General features: G+C 28.3%; 1 protein-coding gene across 1 annotated transcript; it reads left to right on the forward strand.

Annotated features, from left to right (window-relative positions):
• Window positions 1-747: 747 nt before the first annotated feature.
• On the forward strand, window positions 748-21,846 carry LOC103572938 (uncharacterized). Its single transcript, XM_008551752.3, has 4 exons — window positions 748-2,941; window positions 12,176-12,343; window positions 18,599-18,866; window positions 19,870-21,846. The coding sequence occupies exons 1-4, from the start codon at window positions 944-946 to the stop codon at window positions 20,067-20,069; spliced, it is 2,634 nt and encodes an 877-aa protein (XP_008549974.2). The 5' UTR covers window positions 748-943; the 3' UTR covers window positions 20,070-21,846.
• Window positions 21,847-23,458: the final 1,612 nt, after the last annotated feature.

The raw sequence follows: 23,458 nt of genomic DNA on the forward strand, positions 1-23,458 counted from the left end.
AATTTTTTAAATTCAAATTTCTAGAATTTTTATTTATCTGACATACATTTTAATCTATATGGATCGATATCTCGAGAACTATCACTCGAAACTTTTTTAACCCAAACTAAAATTTGTTCCTGAAGCTGTAAGCTTCAATTTGAGCACAATCCCGTCTCTTAATCTCAATTTTTCCAGTTATGAATTTTCAAACTTAAAATTTCTACAATTTTTATTTTTCTAACAGTAAACTTCTATCGATATCTCGAAAACTATCGATCAAAACTCCCTCAAATAAAAACAAAAATTGTGTCAGAAAGTCATAGCTTTCAAATGAGACCAACCCCAAGCCTAAATCTTAATTACTTTAAAAGTAACAAATTTTCAAATTTCAAAACTCAAAATTTTCCCACAAAAATCTCTTTCCCTCGATTCCTATACATATCGATATCTCGAAACCTATAACTCAAATCTCATCAACCCACACCAAAATTTATTCTTCCCTTACCTTCAATTTGACTCCGATCCCATTCCTTAATTTCAATTTTTCAAAATTTTAAATTTTCCCGCCAAAAATTCTCATAATTTTTTTTTTTGACATTTCTTCCAAATCGATCTTCGTTCAAATTCCTCATCAACCCTTTTCCAATTTCCTTATTTGAATTTTCAATTCTCCCTTTTTAAATTTAAATTTTCCCGCCAAAAGTTTAAAACGCCCCCAGACCTCCCGCGTTAAAATAATCAACTAACTTACCCCCACTTCTCACCGAAACCTTTCTCATGCTCAGAGACAGGTGTGTCGCTTTCGATTTCGCGGAATCCGGCGTCCGTCAGTCAGTAATCTAAATGTGAATCACGTTCTTATTTTTTTTTCCTACCAAAGTTAAACGTGTACATAAAAATCTAACACTTAATAATAATAACAATTAAAATAATAATAATAATAACAACAATAATAACAACAATGGCCACCGAAAATATTCCACAGTGGAAGCGAGACCTCATCCAGCGGCGTAAGAACAAGCCATCAAATTCCACATCAACCTCAAATTCAAATTCAAATTCTCAGGCTTCAAATCCAGTCATAAGTTCTCATATAAATTCAAATATTAATTCTCAAAAAAATATATCAAGTTCTCTAGCCAGTGTAAGTGCAAGTGATAATAATAAAAGGATTAATGAAACAATTTTAGTTAAAAAATGTACCACTGGCGCTGGCGTCGGGTCAACAGCAACAGAAACCGAATTGACTTCATCGACGTCAGTCGCGTGCACGATGCGTCTCGAACCGGACGTATGTTTGGTTCCTTTTACTAAAAGTTCATTAAAAATGTCAAATGAGTCCAAGGATTGCGAGAGCGACAGCTCTGAAGAGTTACAATACGGTCCCGGGATCGTGAATCGTTTGAAATCAAAATATTTGAATTTAACGCGGGAAATAAATAATTCAAATTTTCGCCGCGCCGCAAGCTTAGAGGATTTACTTGACTGTGAAAGTGACAAGCGTAAATTTATTAAGAAATCAGGTTTAAGTGCCCCAGGTTCCGGTTTAGGGGTCGCGGTAAAGACCGAGAGGTTCCGTAACGCGTCTCGCGGGAACGAGTCGATGAAAAGAGCGCGATCTGTGGAAACTTTAATGAGATACGACGACAAGGTATCGAGAGCTGGTGAAAATGACCACATTGTCTTAGTGGACAGGACAGTGAAGATCGAAAGCCGGTTGGAAGATCGCCCGCGGCTGCTGAAGCCCAAGAGACTGAAGCCCGTGGTCGCGGAAACCGAACGGCCGCCTCCGGATCTGGTGAAAACTACCATGAGAATTTTTGAGAGCTCGGTTAAAAAGATAAAACCCAAAGGTGAGGTTGCGATAAAGGTTGCCACTTTTAAAACGATTAATGACAACTTTAAAGCGCAGGGCGGGAAAAAAATTCAAATTCAAATTCAAAAACCGGCTATTCAACCGAAACCTTGCGGTAAGGGAAAAATAATTCAAAATGTTAAAGATGACAAAGAACAAGGTGTCGTTTTGGAAAAAATTGTTAAAGTATCGACGGTTGTTAGTAAATTTCAACAAATTGCTGATATTTGTTCACCTTCCATTAGTCCAGAGCCGAAAATTAAAAATTTTGAATCTGGGACTAAAAGTTTTGAAGCTGGGACTAAAAATTTTGAAACTGGGACTGAAAATTTAGAAACTGGGACTAAATATTTAGAAACTGGGACTAAATATTTAGAAACGGAAGTTAAAGAAATAAAAAATGAAGAAGAAATAGAAATTGAAATAAAAGAAGATGGTAAAAAAAAAATTTCTAAAAATGCAATGGAAAATATATCAAATGCGGGTGAAACAATAAAATATAATTTTAATGATAATATAGAATGTAAAAATTATTTACCAATTTTAGTAAATGGAACTATGAAAAATGATAAATCCGAAAGCGGAGACAAAATAATAGAAGTAACGGAAGTACTGGAGGTTAAAATTGCGGAAGATAAAATTGAGGAAAAATATGAGGGTAAGATAGAAGCGAGGATTGAAGATTCCAGCGAAGTTGATTTTGTCAATGACTCGAGAAGTCAGGAGGGTGGGGAGGAAAAAGTCAAGGAAGTTGAAGTCAAGGAAGCGATTTCAGGAAAAACTGGAAATAAGGCTAAGGAACCAGTGGCTAAACAAATTGGGGTGATCAGGCCGCTGGTGAGCACCAAGAGTTTGAGTAATAGGGAGATGGAGAAGAATTTGATCAATAGGGTGAAGAGTATTGAGAGCGAGCAGCCGACGAAGGTCGTTGTTAGTTTGAAAACCGCGGAGGAAATCGGGAAGAAAAATGGTACGGGATTGTGGGACAAACCTTGGAACCAGCAGAACAATACTATGGTTTTTAATTTTAGTAATAGGAAGGATGTGCCAGATTATATTGAGAATGATGGGCTGATTATTAGGAGGAAGAGGGAGAAGAGTAAGGTGAGTTTTTTTTTGTTTTTAATTTACTAGGGAGGGGAGTGAGCTTAGAGAAAAGTTATGAGGAGCTTTTTTGTAGAGAATTTAATTTCCTATAAATTATTATCAGGGTGTTTTTAGTGTATCTTTGATAGTCTAGCTAGAATTTTGATCTGAAGATAAAAAAATCAAAGATAGAATTTTTAATTTCTACTGATTTCAGGGATGAGTATTTAGAATGCCGATTATGACTAAAGTATGGGGTTTAGAAGAAAAGTTATAAGGACCTTTTTTGTAGAAAATTTAATTTCCTATAAATTATTATTAGGATGTTTTTCGTGTATCTTTGATAGTTTAGCTAGAATTTTGATTTGAAGATAAAAAAATCAAAGATAGAATTTTTAATTTCTACTGATTTCAGGGATGAGTATTTAGAATGTCGATTATGACTTAAGTATGGGGTTTAGAAGAAAAGTTATAAGGATCTTTTTTGTAGAGAATTTAATTTCCTATAAATTATTATCAGGGTGTTTTTAGTGTATCTTTGATAGTTTAGCTAGAATTTTGATCTGAAGATAAAAAAATCAAAGATAGAATTCTTAATTTCTACTGATTTCAGGGATGAGTATTTAGAATGCCGATTATGACTAAAGTATGGGGTTTAGAAGAAAAGTTATAAGGACCTTTTTTGTAGAGAATTTAATTTCCTATAAATTATTATCAATGAGTTTTTATTGCAGCTTTGATAGTTTAGCCAGAATATCGATTTTAAGAAATTTCAAAACATAAATAAAGATTTAATTTATTTAACGATTTGCTTGAGATCAAGCGCGACAATTTGAGTTTCTTTTTTTTTTACATTGAGTAATTGTCATTGCAATAAATTTTCACTTTCTAACTTTAATTACTGACGTAATTATTTTTTAAATTTTTTCAAAAGAAAATAAAATAATTTTTTTTAAATTTAACGGTCGTTACTCCGAAGTATGATAGCTTTGATTTTAGCCCAATTTAGTTCCTTAATTTTAATTAGACATCAAGTAATTAATTTTCAAAGTTTTATCAATTCTTCAAATTTTAATTTCTGGCAAATCTACCTTTGTTTATATAGATCGATATCTCGAAAACTATTCATCAAAGCTCGATGACTCAAAAATGAAAATTGTAGAGAAAAGTCTAAGCTTTAAAATGAGCCCAATCTGAGTCCTTAATTTTTATTTGCTAAGAAGTTATTTATAAAAATATATAAATTTTTATTACAACTTCACTACGGAGTCATACAACTTGATATTAATCAATAATAATAATAATTAATGAGCGTAAGTGAGCCTTTGAAACAAGTTTAAAAACAATTAAACTTGCCACAAGCAAAAAAAAAATTTAACGGAAGTGTGAAGAGAAAGAAAAAAAAACAATTGATAAGATAGGACAGGACGCATGTCCGGAATTTGACCTCGAATATTAATAATAATAATAAAAATAATAATGATGATTAAAATATGTTTTTTTCCTTTTAAATTAAATGCGGAGTTATGAGGAAGAGGCCAATTGTTTGTATTAATTTAAGTATCGTGTATGGGTACAATTATGCTTATGAATTAGTAACTATTTAATACTCTGTTTTAAAAGGGCTCATGTATGCAAACTTTTTTTTTTTTTTTTTTTTTTTAAACTGTTTTAAAATTCCCGCCAGTCGGATGTTTTCGCGGTTTTTTTATTTTGTCATAACTTTTGAATAAATTGAGATTAAGCTTCGGGATAGGGCTTAAATTGCAGATTAGGGTTAAAGGAACAAATTACATATTTTGTTGATCAAGTTTCGATGGATAGTTTTTAAGATATCGAATTTCGAAGCTGGTTAGTTTCGATTACTAATAAAAATTAAGGTTTATTTTAAGTTTTTTTATTTTGAACATTCATAACTTTTGAACTAATTGGAATTAAGACAAGGGATTGGGCTCATTTTAAAGAGTAGTCTTTTAGCTTCAATTTTTGTAGAAAAAATTTTAATGTAGGATCGATAGCTCGTAAGATATCGGCATGTTAGATAGAGATCAATTTAAATCGAGATAAATTGCAAACTTTGAAAATTCATAACTTTGGATCTAATTAAAATTAAGGGATCAAGTTGGTCTCGTTTTCAAGAATGGACTTGTAGCTACAATTTTTGTTTAGAAGATTTTTATCTAGGGTCAATATCTTCTGAGATATCGGTTTATATAAACGACCGATTTTTTATAGAATCTAAAGATTTTATGATTTTCAAAATTTAAAAATTCATAACTTTGAATCTAATAAAAATTAAGGGCTCAAGTTGGTCTCGTTTTAAAGAGTAGACTTGTAGCTACAATTTTTGTTCAGAAGATTTTGATCTAGAGTCAATATCTTTCGAGATATCGGTTTATATAAATGACCGATTTTTTATAGAATCTAAAGATTTTATGATTTTCAAAATTTAAAAATTCATAACTTTGAATCTAATTAAAATTAAGGGCTCAAGTTGGTCTCGTTTTAAAGAGTAGACTTGTAGCTACAATTTTTGTTGAGAAGATTTTGATCTAGGGTCAATATCTTTCGAAATATCGGTTTATATAAATGACCGATTTTTTATAGAATCTAAAGATTTTATGATTTTCAAAATTTAAAAATTCATAACTTTGAATCTAATTAAAATTAAGGGCTCAAGTTGGTCTCGTTTTAAAGAGTAGACTTGTAGCTACAATTTTTGTTGAGAAGATTTTGATCTAGGGTCAATATCTTCCGAGATATCGGTTTATATAAATGACCGATTTTTTATAGAATCTAAAGATTTTATGATTTTCAAAATTTAAAAATTCATAACTTTGAATCTAATTAAAATTAAGGGCTCAAGTTGGTCTCATTTTGAAGAGTGGACTTGTAGCTACAATTTTTGTTCAGAAGATTTTGATCTAGTGTCAATATCTTCCGAGATATCGGTTTATATAGATGACCGATTTTTAATAGATTCTGTAAATTTTATGATTTTTGAAATTTAAAAATTCATAACTTCTAGAAAAGTTGGTACTGAGGATCGAGATTAGGCGCAATTCGAAGAGGATACAAGTAGCAACAATTTTTATTAATGTTTAATGTAGTTTCGACAAACAGTCTCTGAGATATCGACCGGCAGAGACAAAAATCGTTATCCCGAGCGGTATTTTATAAAAACGGAGTAAAAAATGTCGGATGTCGGTTGAACGGCATTCCAGACGATTACGTGGAATCTCGGGCTCATATGTGTATATATAGTATATGTAGTTTAGTGTATATGGTCGTCCTAGAGCTGCTCGTAGATCGTAGAGCATAGAAAAGAGACAGAGATTTTAAAATATGTTGAGACGACGTTAAATCAACTCTCAAGATCCGTTATCACCTTTTACAACTGCGTTCGTTGCCCATCAGCTCACTAAGTCCTTTCTCAACGTCTAACTCGTTTTTTTAATTTTTTTTGTCCTATTAAGCTGACTTGCGTTCAAATATTATTCAATATCCTTTATAAGGATTTTATTTTTCAAATTTATTTCCCTTGATTTTAAAATGAAAGTTTCTTTTTTCATTTTTAAATTCATAACTTCTAAGGAAATTGAGATTAAGGCTCATTGTTGGGCTCAAATTAAAGATCAGGGTTCAGGGTACAATATTGATTAATGTTTGATCGAGTTTGGATCGATAGTTTTTGAGATAGATCTATATAGATCCATAGAGATGAAAATTTTTGAGAAATTCAAATTTTAATTCTGAAATTAACTTCAAAAATTCATAACTACAAGGGAAATTGAAATAAAGGTTCGGGATTGGGCTTAAATTGAAGCTTAGACCTTCTGCTACAAATTTTGTTCATGACTTATCAAGATCCGATCGATAGTTTCCGAGATATCGATCAATATAGATCTATATAGAAAACGGAATATTTTTGAATCTGAAAGCGCGAACTTCAAAAATTCATAACTTCAAGGGAAATTGAAATTAAGGTTCGGGATTGGGCTTTAATTGAAGCTTAGACCTTCTGCTACAAATTTTGTAAATGACTTATCAAGATCCGATCGATAGTTTCCGAGATATCGATCAATATAGATCTATATAGAAAACGGAAAATTTTTGAATCTGGAAGCGCGAACTTCAAAAATTCATAACTTCAAGGGAAATTGAAATAAAGGTTCGGGATTGGGCTTAAATTGAAGCTTAGACCTTCTGCTACAAATTTTGTTCATGACTTATCAAGATCCGATCGATAGTTTCCGAGATATCGATCAATATAGATCTATATAGAAAACGGAAAATTTTTGAATCTGGAAGCGCGAACTTCAAAAATTCATAACTTCAAGGGAAATTGAAATTAAGGGTCGTTCTTGGGCTTAAATTATAGGTGAGAGTTCAAGGATCAATTTTCATTCGCATTTGATCAAGTTACGATTAATAGTTTCCAAGATATCTATATAAAAAAGTAGATTTGTGGAAAATTGAATTTTTGAACCAAGAAATGGTATTTAAAAAATTTACAACTTCTAGAAAAATTGAAATCAAAAAACAAGATGAGGCTCGGATTGAAGTTTAAGGTTCAAAGTAAAATTTTTATTTATGATTCATCAAGTTTCGGCCAATATTTTTCGAGATATCGATTTATATAGATAGGAATATTAAATTAATAAAAATACAATTTCTTTAATGTTGAATTTAAAAATTCATAACTTTTGAACTAATCGCAATTAAGACTCGTCATTAGGTTCGAACTAAAGATTAGAAAAATTTTCGCTCATATTTAATGAAGTTTTGATGATTAGTTCTCGAGATATTAAATCATGTGTACAACAGCGTCAAACACAAAAAAAAAATTTTAAGTCAGTAGTTAAATATTTAATAAAAATAAGTTGTAATCGGATGTAAGATTAGATAGTGTGATATCTAATCAAGTAAAAGCTTTGAATGCACATGTATGTTTGTATATAAATATGATATATGATCTATTTTTTTTTCCTCAACAAAACTATTGCAGTCAGTGTTTGTAGCAGTCATCAGACTTCTATTTGTATCTAATCAACTATTGATCCTAGATCAAAATCTTATAGATAAAAATTGTAGCTAAATGTCCACTCTTTAATATGAGACCAATCCCAAGCTTTAATCTTTATGACCCTAGAAGTTATGACTTTTTAAAATTTAAAAATCGTAAAATTTTCAGAATCTGTAAGAAAATCGGTCATCTATATTAACCGATATCATGGAAGATATTGATTCTAGATCAAAATCTTCTTAACAAAAATTGTAGCTACAAGTTCACTCTTCAAAATGAGACCAACTTGAGCCCTCAATTTTAATTAGATTCAAAGTTATGAATTTTTAAATTTTGAAAATCATAAAATCTTTAGATTCTATAAAAAATCGGTCATTTATATAAACCGATATCTCGAAAGATATTGACCCTAGATCAAAATCTTCTCAACAAAAATTGTAGCTACAAGTCTACTCTTTAAAACGAGACCAACTTGAGCCCTTAATTTTAATTAGATCTAAAGTTATGAATTTTTAAAGTTTGCAATTTGTATTCGATTTAAATCGATCTCTATCTATACATGCCAATATCTTACGAGCTATTGATCCTATATTAAAATCTTTCCTACAAAAATTGAAGCTAAAAAACTACTCTTTAAAATGAGCCCAATCCCTTGTCTTAATTCCAATTAGTTCAAAAGTTATGAATTTTTTTAATTTTTAAAATAAATCAAAAATCAAAATTTTGTCTTTTCATAAATACACGGCTTTGAAATTCGATATCTCGAAAACTATGCATCAAAACTCAATCAATCAAAAACCAAACTTGTTCCCCAAAGTCTAAACTTTAATTTAAGCCCAAGAACGAACCTTTATATCAATTTCTTCAAAAGTTATTAATGTTTTAATCCATCACAATTTTTCTTGTTCTTCTAAAAAAAAAAAATTTTGAAAAAATTCAAAAAAAAGAGAAAATTCCCATAGTATTGAATCAACAGTACACAATTATCCATAAAATACATATGTACAAAAATAATATCCTCCAACTGAGCCAGTACCAACCGGGGATTGAGAAATAGCCGACCAACCGGTTACATACCGGATCCCTCGTAAAAAAACTAAAATAAAACAAAAAATATCACTAAATAAAGAGACAGGATGCTCGACAAAAATAGTCGGTTGACTAAAGAAAAAGGAATACAAAAGAAAAGTATAAAAAAATTGCGACTTCAAGGGCTGACTTTAAATTTTTCGTCCCATTCACAAGAGAAAGGATGCGAGTTCTGTTAATAATACGCTTTTTTTTTACAATATATCCCTCAACTTTCATTCAATAATGATACATAATTAATAAGTATATGCGTTTTGAATTTTTGCGGGACGATTTGACCCACTTTTTATTTTTAAATCATTTATTTCCGCGGAAATGGGAAAAATATCCAAAGTTGCCAGCATTGGATTTCTGTAACTTCGAGACTAATTGAGTTGGGGGCTAGAAAAAAATTTTTAATTTCAGTTAAAAGTGTCTAGTTTGCACCCCGAAGTCGGCTTATTTCTCATAATTACCTGGGATGAATGATAATTGAATTTAAAAAGCGCGGGAAAAATTTGAATTTGAATTTGAAATTTTGAATGATTAATATTTTAGAAGCTTTTGATCCTAGATCAAAATTGTTCAGATAAAAGTTGTAGCTACGAGTCTACTCTTTGAAATGAGACCAAATTCGTTTCTTAATTTTGACTATTTTCGAAGTTATGAATTTTTTAAGTTTGAAAATTTTGAATCAAATTTAAATTTCGTCAGATTTCTATGGTGGCCGTCTTTAAAATTCGATATCTCGAAAACTACTGATCAAGCTTTGATCAAAGAAAAATAAAAATTGTTCCTTGAAATCTAAGCTTCGATTTGAGCCCAATCCCGAGCCTTAATCTAAATTTTCCTAGAAGTTATGAATTTTAAAAGTTTGAAAAAAATTTTCCTGTTAATTTTTTTAGTAAAATTTCTCTAACAACTTTTACCATAAAATATTTAAATAAATAGAAATAAATGTAATGAACAAAGTATGTCGTTTCAAAGAGTACGAATAATGTATAAATGAACTTTCGAATCCCAGCAATGATAGTAATTGGTGATTCAAAAAAAATATTTCTCACACTCGCGAGACGCGACGCGGATTCTCAAAACAAAACTCATATCTAAGTTTATAAATAAATATATCAAGTATGTACATTCATTTACATTACAAATGTATTACATAGCGCACTTGACACTCACATATGTCCTTGGCAATAAAATAAAAAAATAATAGATTTTATTTATAAAGAAATTTCAAAAGAGAAATTTTGAAATTTTTATTTTAAAACTTTTTTTAATTAATGCTAATTAATTACGTCCATTATGATTAAGTAGAGTTCGAAATTTTTTTTTTAATTGAAGCAAAATTCAGTTCATCTTATTTTCGAAAAAAAATTATATTAAATTATAGAAAGTACTTAACTTCTAGGAAAACTGAAATTCGGGGTCGATTTTGGGGTCAAATTAAAAGTAAAGGTTCAAGGAACAATTTTTGTTAATGTTTGATCAAGTTACGATCGATAGTTTTCGAGATATCGATCTATATATAGAACACATTTTTGAGAAATTTAATTTTTGATTCTGGGATCACAATTTCAAAAATTAATAACTTCTAGGGAAATTGAAATTAAGGTTCGGGATCGGGCTTAAAATGAAGCTTAGACCTTCTGCTACGAATTTTGTTTATGATTGATCAAGATCCAATCAATAGTTTTCGAGATATTGATCTATGTAGATCCATATATAGAAGAAATTTTTGGGAAATTTAATTTTTGATTCTAGGGTCGAAACTTTAAAAATTCATAGCTTCTAGGAAAATTGAGATTATGGCTCGTGGTTGGGCTTAAATTAAAGGTTAGGGTTCAAAGAACAATTTTTATTAATGTTTGATCGAGTTACGATCGATAGTTTTCGAGATATCGATCTATTTAGATCCATATATAGAACAAATTTTTGAGAAATTTAATTTTTGATTCTGGGATCAAAACTTCAAAAATTAATAACTTCAAGGGAAATTGAAATTAAGGTTCGAGATTGGGCTTAAATTAAAGCTTAGACCTTCTGCTACAAATTTTGTTCATGACTTATCAAGATCCGATCGATAGTTTCCGAGATATCGATCAATATAGATCTATATAGAAAACGGAAAATTTTTGAATCTGGAAGCGCGAACTTCAAAAATTAATAACTTCTAGGGAAATTGAAATTAAGGTTCGGGATTGGGCTTAAATTGAAGCTTAGACCTTCCGCTACAAATTTTGTTTATGATTGATCAAGATTCAATCAATAGTTTTCGAGATATTGATCTATGTATGCTTGTTATAATAAAAAATATTCAAGTTTTTCAAAATACGTCGAAAGCGAGAAACCAGTGATAAAATTTGATAAAATAGAGAAAAAAATTTTTTTTCAATTTTCAAAAATCGAAAAAAAATAGTAGCCATTGAGAACCTACGACCAGACCGGCCTAAAAAGTTGTGGTTTGAGTAGTAGTTTACTGTAAAAAATTTTAAAGAAAATTAAAATATGCACTCACTTTAAAAAATGCAATTTAAATTTTTAAAATAAAAAAACACGTACTAAAACACTTGAAATAATTTTTTTGTATTTTTTTTCCAAAAGTACATGGGAAAATGATAGTTTTTTATTCAGTGAGTATTTTGATTTAAACCATTCCCTAAAAAGTTATCAGTAAAAAACCATAAAAAGAGCGGTTTTTTTTAAAAATCGATATCTTTTGAAACGGTGATCAAAAAAATTTCAACATTTCGAAAAAAGAGTTTTTTGATGGTTACAAAAAAATAAAAAAAAATTAAGGAAATCTAAAATTAAAATTTTTCAAACCGTCCGACTTGGCGTGGAATGCCCCATATAGATAAAGGAGATTTTTGGGAAATTTCATTTTTGATTCTGAGATCAAAATTTCAAAAATTCATAACATTGACTATAATTAAAACTAAGGGCTCATTTTAAAGAGTAGACTCGTAGCTACAGTTTAAACTCAAAAATTTCCATCTAGGATTATTAATTTCCAAAATATTGAAGGTCGCCTTTCTCCTGACAAAAATCTTCATGTTTTTTTTTTAATTATTTCTAGCAATTGTTTATTGTTTCTCAGTAATTATCCACCAGTCTCAAGGTACAAAAAGCATAATGTTTTTTTTAATTCTCAGGGAGAGGGGATAATTGTACTGGATGCGACACTGGACGCATCGACGACCGACGACGGGGACTGGGAACTGTCTGGAGGTCCGCCCTCGCCTTGTGATGTTGCTTTTTCAAATGATAACATACTAATTAATGGCCGTAGTAATTTGTCGAGGTCACCCAGAAATCATAAGGTAATTTTTTCAACAAATATATATATATATATATATATATTTTTTTTTTTTTTTTTTTTTTTTTTTTCAAAATAAAATGTCACCGACTTAAAAAATTTTTTCGCCACTTCAGCTCATTATTAAGACTCCATTTATTTTTTTTCAAATTTTTTAGACTTTGACGTCATGATTAAAAAAAAAAATTCTCAAAAATTTCTATTAGATCCCGGGAAAAAAATTTTTGAATTTTTTTTTAAATTTTCTTCTTTAAAAAAAAAAAAAAAGAAATATTTTCTCACGTAAATCTTGTAAAAGGAGGAATAAATTGTTTTGTGATCCGTGTCTTAAAAAATAAAATTTATATTTAAAAGTGGCGGTAGAAAATTTACAAGTAAAAGTATCACGGTCTGATGAATACTCGCGTTCCCAGACTTATAGATTCCACGTTTTAAATGGCTCTGCTAACTCTAAACTTTTATTAACGTGGTCTACAATAGTATAATACACAATTATGATTATAGATAAATATATAAACGCAAACAATATTATTATTTTATTTGATAAAATTTTTCCAGCAAATCTTCTGTTTTAAATAATTTTTTTCTCACGATCAAATTGACGGATTTTAAAGTTTTTTTTTTTAAATCGTGACGTCAGAGTCTGGAGAATGTTAAAAAAAATATATAAACTCTTAATAATTACTTTAAGTACCTCAAAAAAAATCATAAAGTTTATAAAGCCTTTTGGGGTCCTGAAAAGTTCAAAATATAGAACTCGAGTTTAAAAAATTTATTTCTGGTAAACAAATCAAAATTTTTCGAACTTATTTTTTTTAAATCGTGACGTCAGAGTCTGGAGAATGTTAAAAAATATATATAAACTCTTAATAATTAGTTTAAGTACCTCAAAAAAATTAATAAAGTCAGTAAAAGATGAAAAATTTCTTGCCATAAAAGTTTCAAGTTTTTCTTGTGAAAAAAACTTTTTTTAATTAATTATAATAATTACTTATTAAATAATTAACTTGTCTTACAATAATAACTTTTATTTCCAAAACCTGTTTGAATAATTACCCAAGTTTTATTTATCCGCCTCAAAAACCGCGGAAACCGCGAAATCCACGAGTTCCACAAGTCCCGTTTTCTTTTCTCTATATACATATTCAAGCTTTTTTTCTCATTATAAATTTGCCATTATTTGAAAAAAAAACAATTTGTAAAAAAAATAAAAAAAAAATTACTTAATTTTTTTTTGCGTAATTATTAATTACAAAAATATTTATCAAATGTCATCGCAGTCATCTTATATAATTACATTTCTATTGTTTTATAATTTTATATATTTTTTTTTTGCTGACATGATACTGATAAGACATATATTATTGAAACTGATTCGAGCACTCAATTACACAATACAATGTTTATGATAATAAAAAAAAAAGTCACGATTTATTTTTTTCATTAAACGCGATCGCGAACGCGAACGTGATAAATTTTTTTTATTTTTTTTTTGAATGGATTCAAACAATGAGGAAGAGAAAATAGTGATCGCTACAGCTGATCAAGTCTAGTCACTCTCACAATATAAATAAATAAATAAATGAACAAAAAAAAAGTGAACGGACTTTTACTTCAGACGCTTCTGTAATTACGATTAATTAATTAAAAAATGTGTATCATTTATAATTATTTCTGTCTTTTTTATTGTACATGAAAAATTCAAAAATATGTTTTAAATTAACAAAAAAAATATTTTTGAGAAAAATTGCGATTTAAAAAAAACTTTTATTTTTTTTCTTAAGGAGGTTCCATCGACACTAGTGAGTCAAAGTAGTGTTTGAATTTTTTTGTTGGCTAAATTCTCCTATTAGTTATAAAAATTTATTATTTTAATTTTTAATAACATAACGAATTCATAAATTAATATTTATTATTTATTTAATTAAAGAAAAAGTAAAAATTTAAAAAAATTCCCAAAAATCCGAAAAAGTAAAAATTTAAAAAAATTCCCAAAAATCCGAAAAAGTAAGAATTAAAAAAAAATTCCCAAAAATCCGAAAAATTAGGAATTAAAAAAAATTCCCAAAAATTAGAAAATTTAAAAATTAAAAAAAATTCCCAAAAATCCGAAAAAGTAAGAATTTAAAAAACTCCGAAAAAGTAAAAATTTAAAAAAATTCCCGAAAATCCGAAAAAGTAAGAATTAAAAAAATTCCCAAAAATCCGAAAAAATAAAAATTTAAAAAACTCCGAAAAAGTAAAAATTAAAAAAAAATCCAAAAAATTAAAAAAAAATTCCCGAAAATCCGAAAAAGTAAGAATTAAAAAAATTCCCAAAAAGTGAAAATTAATAAAAATTCCCAAAAATTAGAAAATTTAAAAATTAAAAAAAATTCCCAAAAATCCGAAAAAGTAAGAATTTAAAAAACTCCGAAAAAGTAAAAATTAAAAAAAATTCCCAAAAATCCAAAAAATTAAAAAAAATTCCCGAAAATCCGAAAAAGTAAGAATTAAAAAAATTCCCAAAAATCCGAAAAAATAAAAATTTAAAAAAATTCCCAAAAATCCGAAAAAGTAAAAATTTAAAAGAACTCCCAAAAATCCAAAAAATTAAAAAAAATTCCCGAAAATCCGAAAAAGTAAGAATTAAAAAAAATTCCCAAAAATTTAATCTGCATCCTGAGAAAAAAATATAAAATTTTCCGACTTCGCAATTTAAAAAAAACCGCGAACAGTTACCGCGATTATTTCAAGTAAGACATTACCGGACACTTAATTGCGTCTTTACCGTAAGCTTGATAAATCAACTCATGACATTACTTCCTTCTCCCCCTCCCCCCCGTCATCAAACTTACGCGTCACAATCCGCGAGTAACTCGCGGATTACAATCGTAATCTCGACGACTGATACTTGATATAAAATGATACATAAATATATAAATCGTTAAAATACCGTTATATATTTATTTTTAATAAAAAAAATCTAGTAATTCAATAACAAATTACGCCGCTTTTTATATTTATTTTCTTTTTTATTCTACAAGTGACTTTTAAGATGCAGTTACCATGCGCTCGACCGTAAACTCTATAATTTATATAAATATTTTATCTAAGTACATCTTTATTATTTGTGCATTATTACAATTTTTTTTTTTTTTTTTTTTTCAGAAAGTTTATTTTATTGTCCTGATATCTGCACGGAAAATAACGATGCACAAAATTTGAATAGTTTGTAGTTTTTTTTCGACTTAAAATTAGTATATTCGATACTAATATCAAACCAGGATCATTATATATATTCTACAAAATGGCTATTATTTATATTTAAATTTGGTACACAGAAGAGCAAAATTTGTAATTTCGTATATTTAAATTAATATGAAAAAGAATTGATAAATTGCTATCTACAGTTATTACTATTCAAATAAACAGAAAAATTTTAAAAATGAGAAACGGAAAAATTAGTAAACGTACATATTAATATATAAAGATCTAGTATACGAATTTTTCATTTTATTATTTATCACATTCGATATATGTAAGGTAAATGTCCCAATACCGGAACAAGACCCAATACCGGAACGATTTGATAATCATTATATTATATTTCAACTCGTACGCGATGAAACTAAACAAAACTTACTTTATTTAAAACCTTAATCTTTCAGTTAAAAAATAAGATATAAAATAGATTTTAGAAAATATTTAAAATATGAAAAAAAAAATGTTAATTAGAGCAATAGTTTCGGATTCATGACTTTTTCATGTCTTTTAATGGTTTTGCTAAGAAATCAGTCAATGGTCTTAAGCTTATAGAAAATGCATAGAATTACTTTTCAATCATTTTGTTTTTGTATATGCATCTTGAATGACATAAAATTCAAGAAAACATATTAAAAATATGAAAAAAATAGTATTATTATATTAATTTGACTGTTCGTCTATTGGTACACCAAAATGAACCCGTGCCCAGTACCGGAACAGCCAATCATATTAATGTTATCGATAGACATTAACGGTGAGTTTTATTGACTGGCTAAATCAAGTACAACATTAATTATTACTGGAACCCTAATATTTAATGCAGTATGTATAATTGTTATACGAAATATATTAAGTATAGATAAACTCTAATTTAAATCATAAAAGATAAATTTTTGTTTTTATTTTTTTTTTTTTTAATTATTTTTCTAGTATAACCTCAAATGATTTATTTTGTTTCTATTCTTTAGTTCAAAATATTTATTTTCATTGAATATTCAATCATTTTTAAATTTTAAATACATTTTACATTATGGGTGTGATATAGCAGACATCAGACAAATTTAAAATTATTAATAAATCGAGTTAATAATTAATAATATAAAATTTAAAAAAATTCAAATTCAAAAAATTTTGAAATTAATAGTGCTTTTTTTGTAAATATTATTTTTTTAATTATTTATCTTATTTATTTATAATTTTAAAGTTCTCTGATGTCTGCTACATTCATACTCGTTTTACATTAATATTATTTAATAATTATTAATATTTTCACCATGAATAAATGCTAAAAATCACTTATTTTATTTACTGTTCCGGTATTAGGACACCCGAATTCCCGTATTGGGACAAGGCTATTTCAGCGTTCCGGTATTGGGTCTTTTGGGTGTCATAGAAAAAAAATTTTTTTTTACATTAAATTTAAGAAAAATGAACTAATTTGATTATTTTTGCATTGGTAAATGTCTATTCTATATGATGTAATAAATTATTTTGGTTTATAATTTATTTGAATATTTTTAAAACGATAAAAATCAGTCATATACCCTTCGTCGTTCCGGTATTGGGACATTTACTTTATATAATAAACTAATTTATAAAAACAAATAAATAAAATTTTATATTAATTATTAGTCAATGGGATAGAATTTATAAAATAAGAGTTTAAAATTTTCGGTATTTTTATGAGCAAAAAATCAGTATCTAGTATACGAATTTTTCGATTTATTATTTATCACTTATTCGATTTATGTATATTATAAATTAATTTGTAATGATGAACAAATGATATTTTAAGCTAATTGATCAGTGATATCGAATTTATAAAATAAAAGTTTGTAACTTTTGGAATTTCCGGCCGGAAAAATCAGTATCTAAGATACCAATTGTTAATTTGTCCAATCTTTACTTTTTTAATAGATTATGCCATAAATTAATTAACTTTCACTGATAAGCCACGTATCATACCTAAAAGTAATAATATTTTACTTTTTGAAATAATTGATAGTAGTTTTTAGGAATCTACAAAAATTAGTAAAATACTTTTCATTAAGCACATAATAGTAATTATTGATAACAGATTCTACTTTTTATTATTATTTATTAATTTCCAATATTCTGTTTTTTCCGTGTGGAAGTTTTGAAAATTCTTTTCTAAAGATCTAGAGTAAATTTTTAAGAAAATTTATTTTTTTAATTTCTACCCCAAAAACTTGAAAATAATGAGAAAATAAAATTACTAATTTTTTATTTTAATATCGATATTTTGAATCCACAATTTTATGATTTTCCAAAAAATTTTATTAATTTTTTACTTTTTCATCTAAACTGACCCCCGAATTCGCTTATCAAAATTATTATGGATCTAAACACCATAAGCTTTCCAAAAACTTGCAACTTTTTGACTCCAGTCTCAGAAAAACAAAAAAGAAAAATTCCTCAACTCAAAAAACCAAAATCCTATAACTCCGTGACCATGAATTTATTTTTAATTTCCCTCATATCTTCTAAACTAATCACGCGATTCACTACTTCCAAAATTATTTCAAAAGTAGACTTTTCAAGCTTTGTAACGAGCCACAACTTTTAGCAATTCGACATTTCGAAGCCTTAGAATTTTCAATTTTCCTTTAAATTTTTCGATAGAAAATTTCTAAGCGAAAGTAACTTCAATTTTTTTTTTTTTTTTCTATTAATTTTAATACTTTATCGATATTCTAGATAATTTATAAATATGAGGACAGAGTAGACGTGACGTTGGTACCAAAGAGTATGAAAATCAACAAGTGTGACCGGTTACTGTTATGCGAAGTTACACACCGTGTTGAATTTCCTCTCTCTTTTTCCGGTGCTTCCATTTTTATTTTTTTTCTATTTTACTATTACAATTTATCTCACGCTTTATAGGATGCCCTTTTGTATCTCCCTCTAATGTAATAATTATCATCATTATTTATGATAAATAATTAATAAAAAATCTAATGATTTGTTATTTAAATTTGAAATTACGAAATAGCACCGGATACAATTTGACGACACGGCGACCAGGACCTTCGAGTATCCGAGTGAGGCGTCGATGCTGGAGGACGAGGGCAGTTGTGTTGACGGTGAAACTACTTCCGGTACGGCGACGGGTAAAACGGAATCTGGGACTGGTAATGGAGATGGAGATATAGATGGAGATGGTGTTGGTGATATGTGTGGCGGATTACTGACGACGGAATTGTCACAGACGCAATTACAGCAGTGTAATATTTCTAATGCTGCTGCTAATCCTATTTTAGGTAAGTTTTTTTTTGTCTTAGAATAATTTTCACTCCTAGATGATCCTAGAATTTTTTATATGTCTGGGTAATCCAAGAATTTTTTAATCCTAGATAGTCCTAGAAATTTTAGAATTTATTCTTAGACAATTCTGTTTTTTGAGCTCCTAGAATTTTTCAAAACATTTTTCTAGAATTTTTATTCCTGGAAGTTCCTAGAATTTTTTTTTATCATTCCTTAAGTCTTCGAAATTTTCTGACAGTCATAGAAATTTTAGAATTTATTCCTAGACAATTCTAGATGTTTTTTGAGCTCCTAGAATTTTTCAAAAAAATTTTCTGGAATTTTTTCATTCCTGTGACTTCCTAGAAATTTTTTACATAATTTTTTCAAGTCATTGAAATTTTTGACAGTCCTAGAAATTTTCACATTCATTCCTAGAAAATCCTAGATGTTTTTAAAGCTCCTAGAATTTTCCAAAACATATTTCTGAGATTTTTCTTTCCTGTAAGTTCTCAGAAATTTTATACATTATTTTTTTAATTCTTAGAAATTATTTTATAGTCTTAAAAATTTTTACATTCATTTCTACGCGATTCCAAATTTCTGCAAATCTCTTAGAATTTTTTAAAACAATTTTTTTCCCTAGTAAGTCCTAGAAATTTTCTTACATATTTGTACAACTCCTAGAAATATTTCAAAGACGCTTTGAAACCTCCTAAAATTTCTTGCAATCTTGTCCTAGAAGTTTTGTAAACTTCCTAGAATTCTTTCGAAAGCTCTTGATTTTCTTAAAAACTTTTCAAAGCCACTTATGCAAGTCTTAGAATTTTCCAATAATTCCTCGAATTTTTAAATTCCTATTTGAAAGCTCCTAGAAATGTTGTAAACTTCAAAATTTTTGCTACAATTTCTCTGATTTAATTTTCCTAGAATTTCCTAGAATATGCGACTTAAAATATTCCTAGAACCTCTCCCCCAATTTAATAAGAAAAATAACTAACGTTTGTTATTTTTAAAAAGGTGGCGGTGGACTGGCTTCATTCACGCCAACAAAAATGGACTTAACCGCCAAAACATTTGAACTCGGCGTCACTAGATCACTAGCGCCACCTGCCGAGACCCACCAGCCAGAGGTCGAACAATCGATAGAGGAAGCTCAGGATATGTGTGCCGACTCAGCCGCCTGGGGCGCTGAGGCTACCGCTGACCTTCTCTACTAGCCATTAAAATTTCAAATTTAAATTCATCTTTTCCCGCTTTTTTTTAAAAAGCTCATTGTCACCCAATTATTTATTCCGCAGGATAACGGGATTTTTTTTTCCTCTTATTTACTTCTAATTATATCATTCCACACGCATTTAATTATTAATTGATCAATTAAGCTCATTAATTAATAATTATAATAATAATCATTATAAAATAGGGATAATTAATTTTTAACTGCCGAGAGTTTTGAGACTTTGCGTTTGTAAAAAAAATTAATTAGTAATTATCTAATAATTATTAATTACCAGCAGGATAAAAAAAACTTTTGGAATTTTTTTTTTTTTACAAAAAAAATATTTTGAAAGCTTTCCTTTACATTTTCCAGTGCGAGAGCTCGAAGAGTGATTGTATAATCGACTAAAAATATTTAATTAATTATAATTATTATTATTATAAATATATATAAGATAGAGTAGATTTATATGATAAATTCTGCCAAAGTAGATTAAGTCTACTTGAATAATTACACTATGGTATTTATAATCGACTAGTGATTTTTAAAAAGTCACAAAAAAAATTTTACATTTCCAAAAAAGTTTTTATAAAAGCTTTCATAGTAATTTCGACTTCCGGTCAAAAGCTCGGCTATTTTTGGGATCCTTAGGGTTGGACTGATCGACTAGTACTTGAGCTTGCGAGGTTTGTTTAGGTTGAAATTTTTAAGCTCACATGTAAACTCAAGGATAGAAATTGTTTTTCAATAATTTTATACTAAAAAATTGAGCGAGTTTTTGAAAGCTGCGGTGGTCACGGTGACTTATTGTCGAAAGCTCAACAATATTTAGAGTTTACGGAAAGTAAGGAATGTAATAACGTATGAGCTTGCGAGATTTGATTTTTACTAACGTTTATAAAAGCTCAAGGTTTATAAATCTCTAGAATTTGCGATAGTTGAAAACCTCTGTAAAAAAAATATTTTCAAGTTCTGGGAGCTTTTCCATAAACTCTTAGCACATGAGATTTCGGCGTAAAATTTTGTGAAGCTCACTTTCAAAAGCTTCCAATTTTTTATAATGATAATGCAAACTTGCAAGTGCGATTAGTACTTTTATGAGTTTAAAAAAATTTATAAGTATTCAATTCTTAAACTTGCAAGCTTTCACACTTATTATCAATTTACGTCACAAGCTCAATATTTCTGTGTTAAACCTGCCCAATCTCCATCAATTTAACTACGAGCTTTCGATACGAATTGTTATCTTGAATTCTTAAAAGCTCTCATATTTTGTAATGTCTAAAACTTGATGATAGAATAAAATCTTAACTACATTGATATCAAGACATTGGCTGGAACTCAACGTGTCTAAGCTTTATAAACAAAGATTTAAGCTCCCTGCAGATAGCCAGAGCTTTTGAGACTGAGCTCTAAAAATTTCATCCTAGTTTTTATTAAAATTTTTTTCTCAACAGAAACTTTAATTATTTCTCCAAAAAATCTTTAACTCGCAAGCTTTCATACTAAATATCAACTCATCTCGCAAGCTCAGTATTATCTTTATGTATTTTTTCCCGCTCTATCGATTCACGCCCGAGCTTTTGAAATCTGACGCCATCTTGAGCTCTAAAATGAGCTCTAAAGTTTTCCACCCAAAAAATTTTTTATATTTATACTAAATTCCGTACCGTCGAGTTCTTTCGGGAGCTTATATAAGTAATACCCATTAATGTTTTTGTATAATTATTTGAGTTACGTTATTTATAATTAGTAAAAATGTGATATATATTAATTTTCATGAGTATTTTTTTTTTAATTAAATAATTAAATTATTTATTTAAATCATTGAATTTTTTTTAGAATGAATTTTTCATTCCAAAATCAATTATTATTATTATTATAATTATTATTATTATTATCAATATAAAATATGTAATTAATTAAATTGTACTTGTTTTAATGTTTTATTTGTATATTATTAATTATTCATTACATGAACTTATTTATTATTACATGAAAATAATTGTTTAATTGTATACGAAAAAAAAAAAAAATGATTTTTTTTTTTTTTTATAAAAAAAGAATTATATTTAAGAAATTATTTATAAGTTATCTGTAAAATTAAGCGTGTAATCTGTGTGTTGATAAATTAATTACATAATTATTATAATTGCAATTATAATGATGATAATAAAAAAAAAAACACATATTTATAAAATTATGTTTTATTCAGAATTCGATAATTTTATCGTTATTTTAGGAAGATTAAAGAACGTGTTAAATATTGGACTTACGACTTAAACTCATAGGACCTTTTTTGTAGGGAATTTAATTTCCTACAAAAAAGGTCCTTGTCAGCAAATTAATAAACTTGAAATTTAAAAAGTTATAGCATTTCAAAAATAAAATTTTGATATTCCTCAGTTTTTTGCAGGCTTATAATAAATTTAATTCGTTAAATATTGGACTTACGGCTTAAACTCATAGGACCTTTTTTGTAGGGGATTAAATTTCCTACAAAAAAGGTCCTTATCCGCGAATCGATAAACTTGAAATTTAAAAAGTTATAAAAGGTTGAAAACACAAAAAATACATGCCGCAATTTTTCGCGGGTTTTTAATAAAACTTTTTCATAGGAAATTAAATTGTTAATGTAAAAATGTTTCTGAATGAAAATCTCCGATTAAATATAAATAATATGCTGATAATTTGTGATATTCATACATGAATTTTGTAGCTAACGTCTGCTACATTTGCATAATTGTAAATTTATATTTAATCTCAATCTCAACATTAATAATCATGAATAATCTCCGATAACTCCTGACATTATGAGATTTAAAAATCAAGCAAAACGTAAGTCATTGTGAGAATAAATTTTCCACCGTCAATTTATCAGATTTTCTGCTTCGATATTTATTTTTCATTATCGACGCTCATAATCTAATTTTTGTCAGCAAATGTGTCAGCCATTCAAAGAGTTGACATTAATCCACGGCAGATGGCACTGCTAGTATTCACAGGAACGTAGCGCCTATTTAGAATCGATAAGAAGCTTATTTTAAAACAGAAATCACTTTTTATCTTGTCAGCATACTTACCCTCATTATTAAAGTAACGGGACCAAAGTCCATCTTCGACTAACGGAAGAAAGTTTCCTCGCCTTTTTGGGCATACACGCATTTCGTAATACCCCTGTCATCGACCATAATGTAATAATTACGAAATATTGAGCATGAGCTCATTATTTACCCTAGAATCGATGGTCAGACCAAGGATCCTTCTGCGAGTGGGCGCCAACCAACAGTCACCACTTCATACCTTTCTTAGGACAAACACTACTACCATCTCAGGAAATAAAGAAACTCTGGTCGAAGTGGGGTTGGAAAGGCCCCTCGTGGTACCCGT

The sequence above is a fragment of the Microplitis demolitor genome, chromosome 10 (assembly GCF_026212275.2).
Source record: "Microplitis demolitor isolate Queensland-Clemson2020A chromosome 10, iyMicDemo2.1a, whole genome shotgun sequence".
Lineage (NCBI taxonomy): Eukaryota > Metazoa > Arthropoda > Insecta > Hymenoptera > Braconidae > Microplitis > Microplitis demolitor.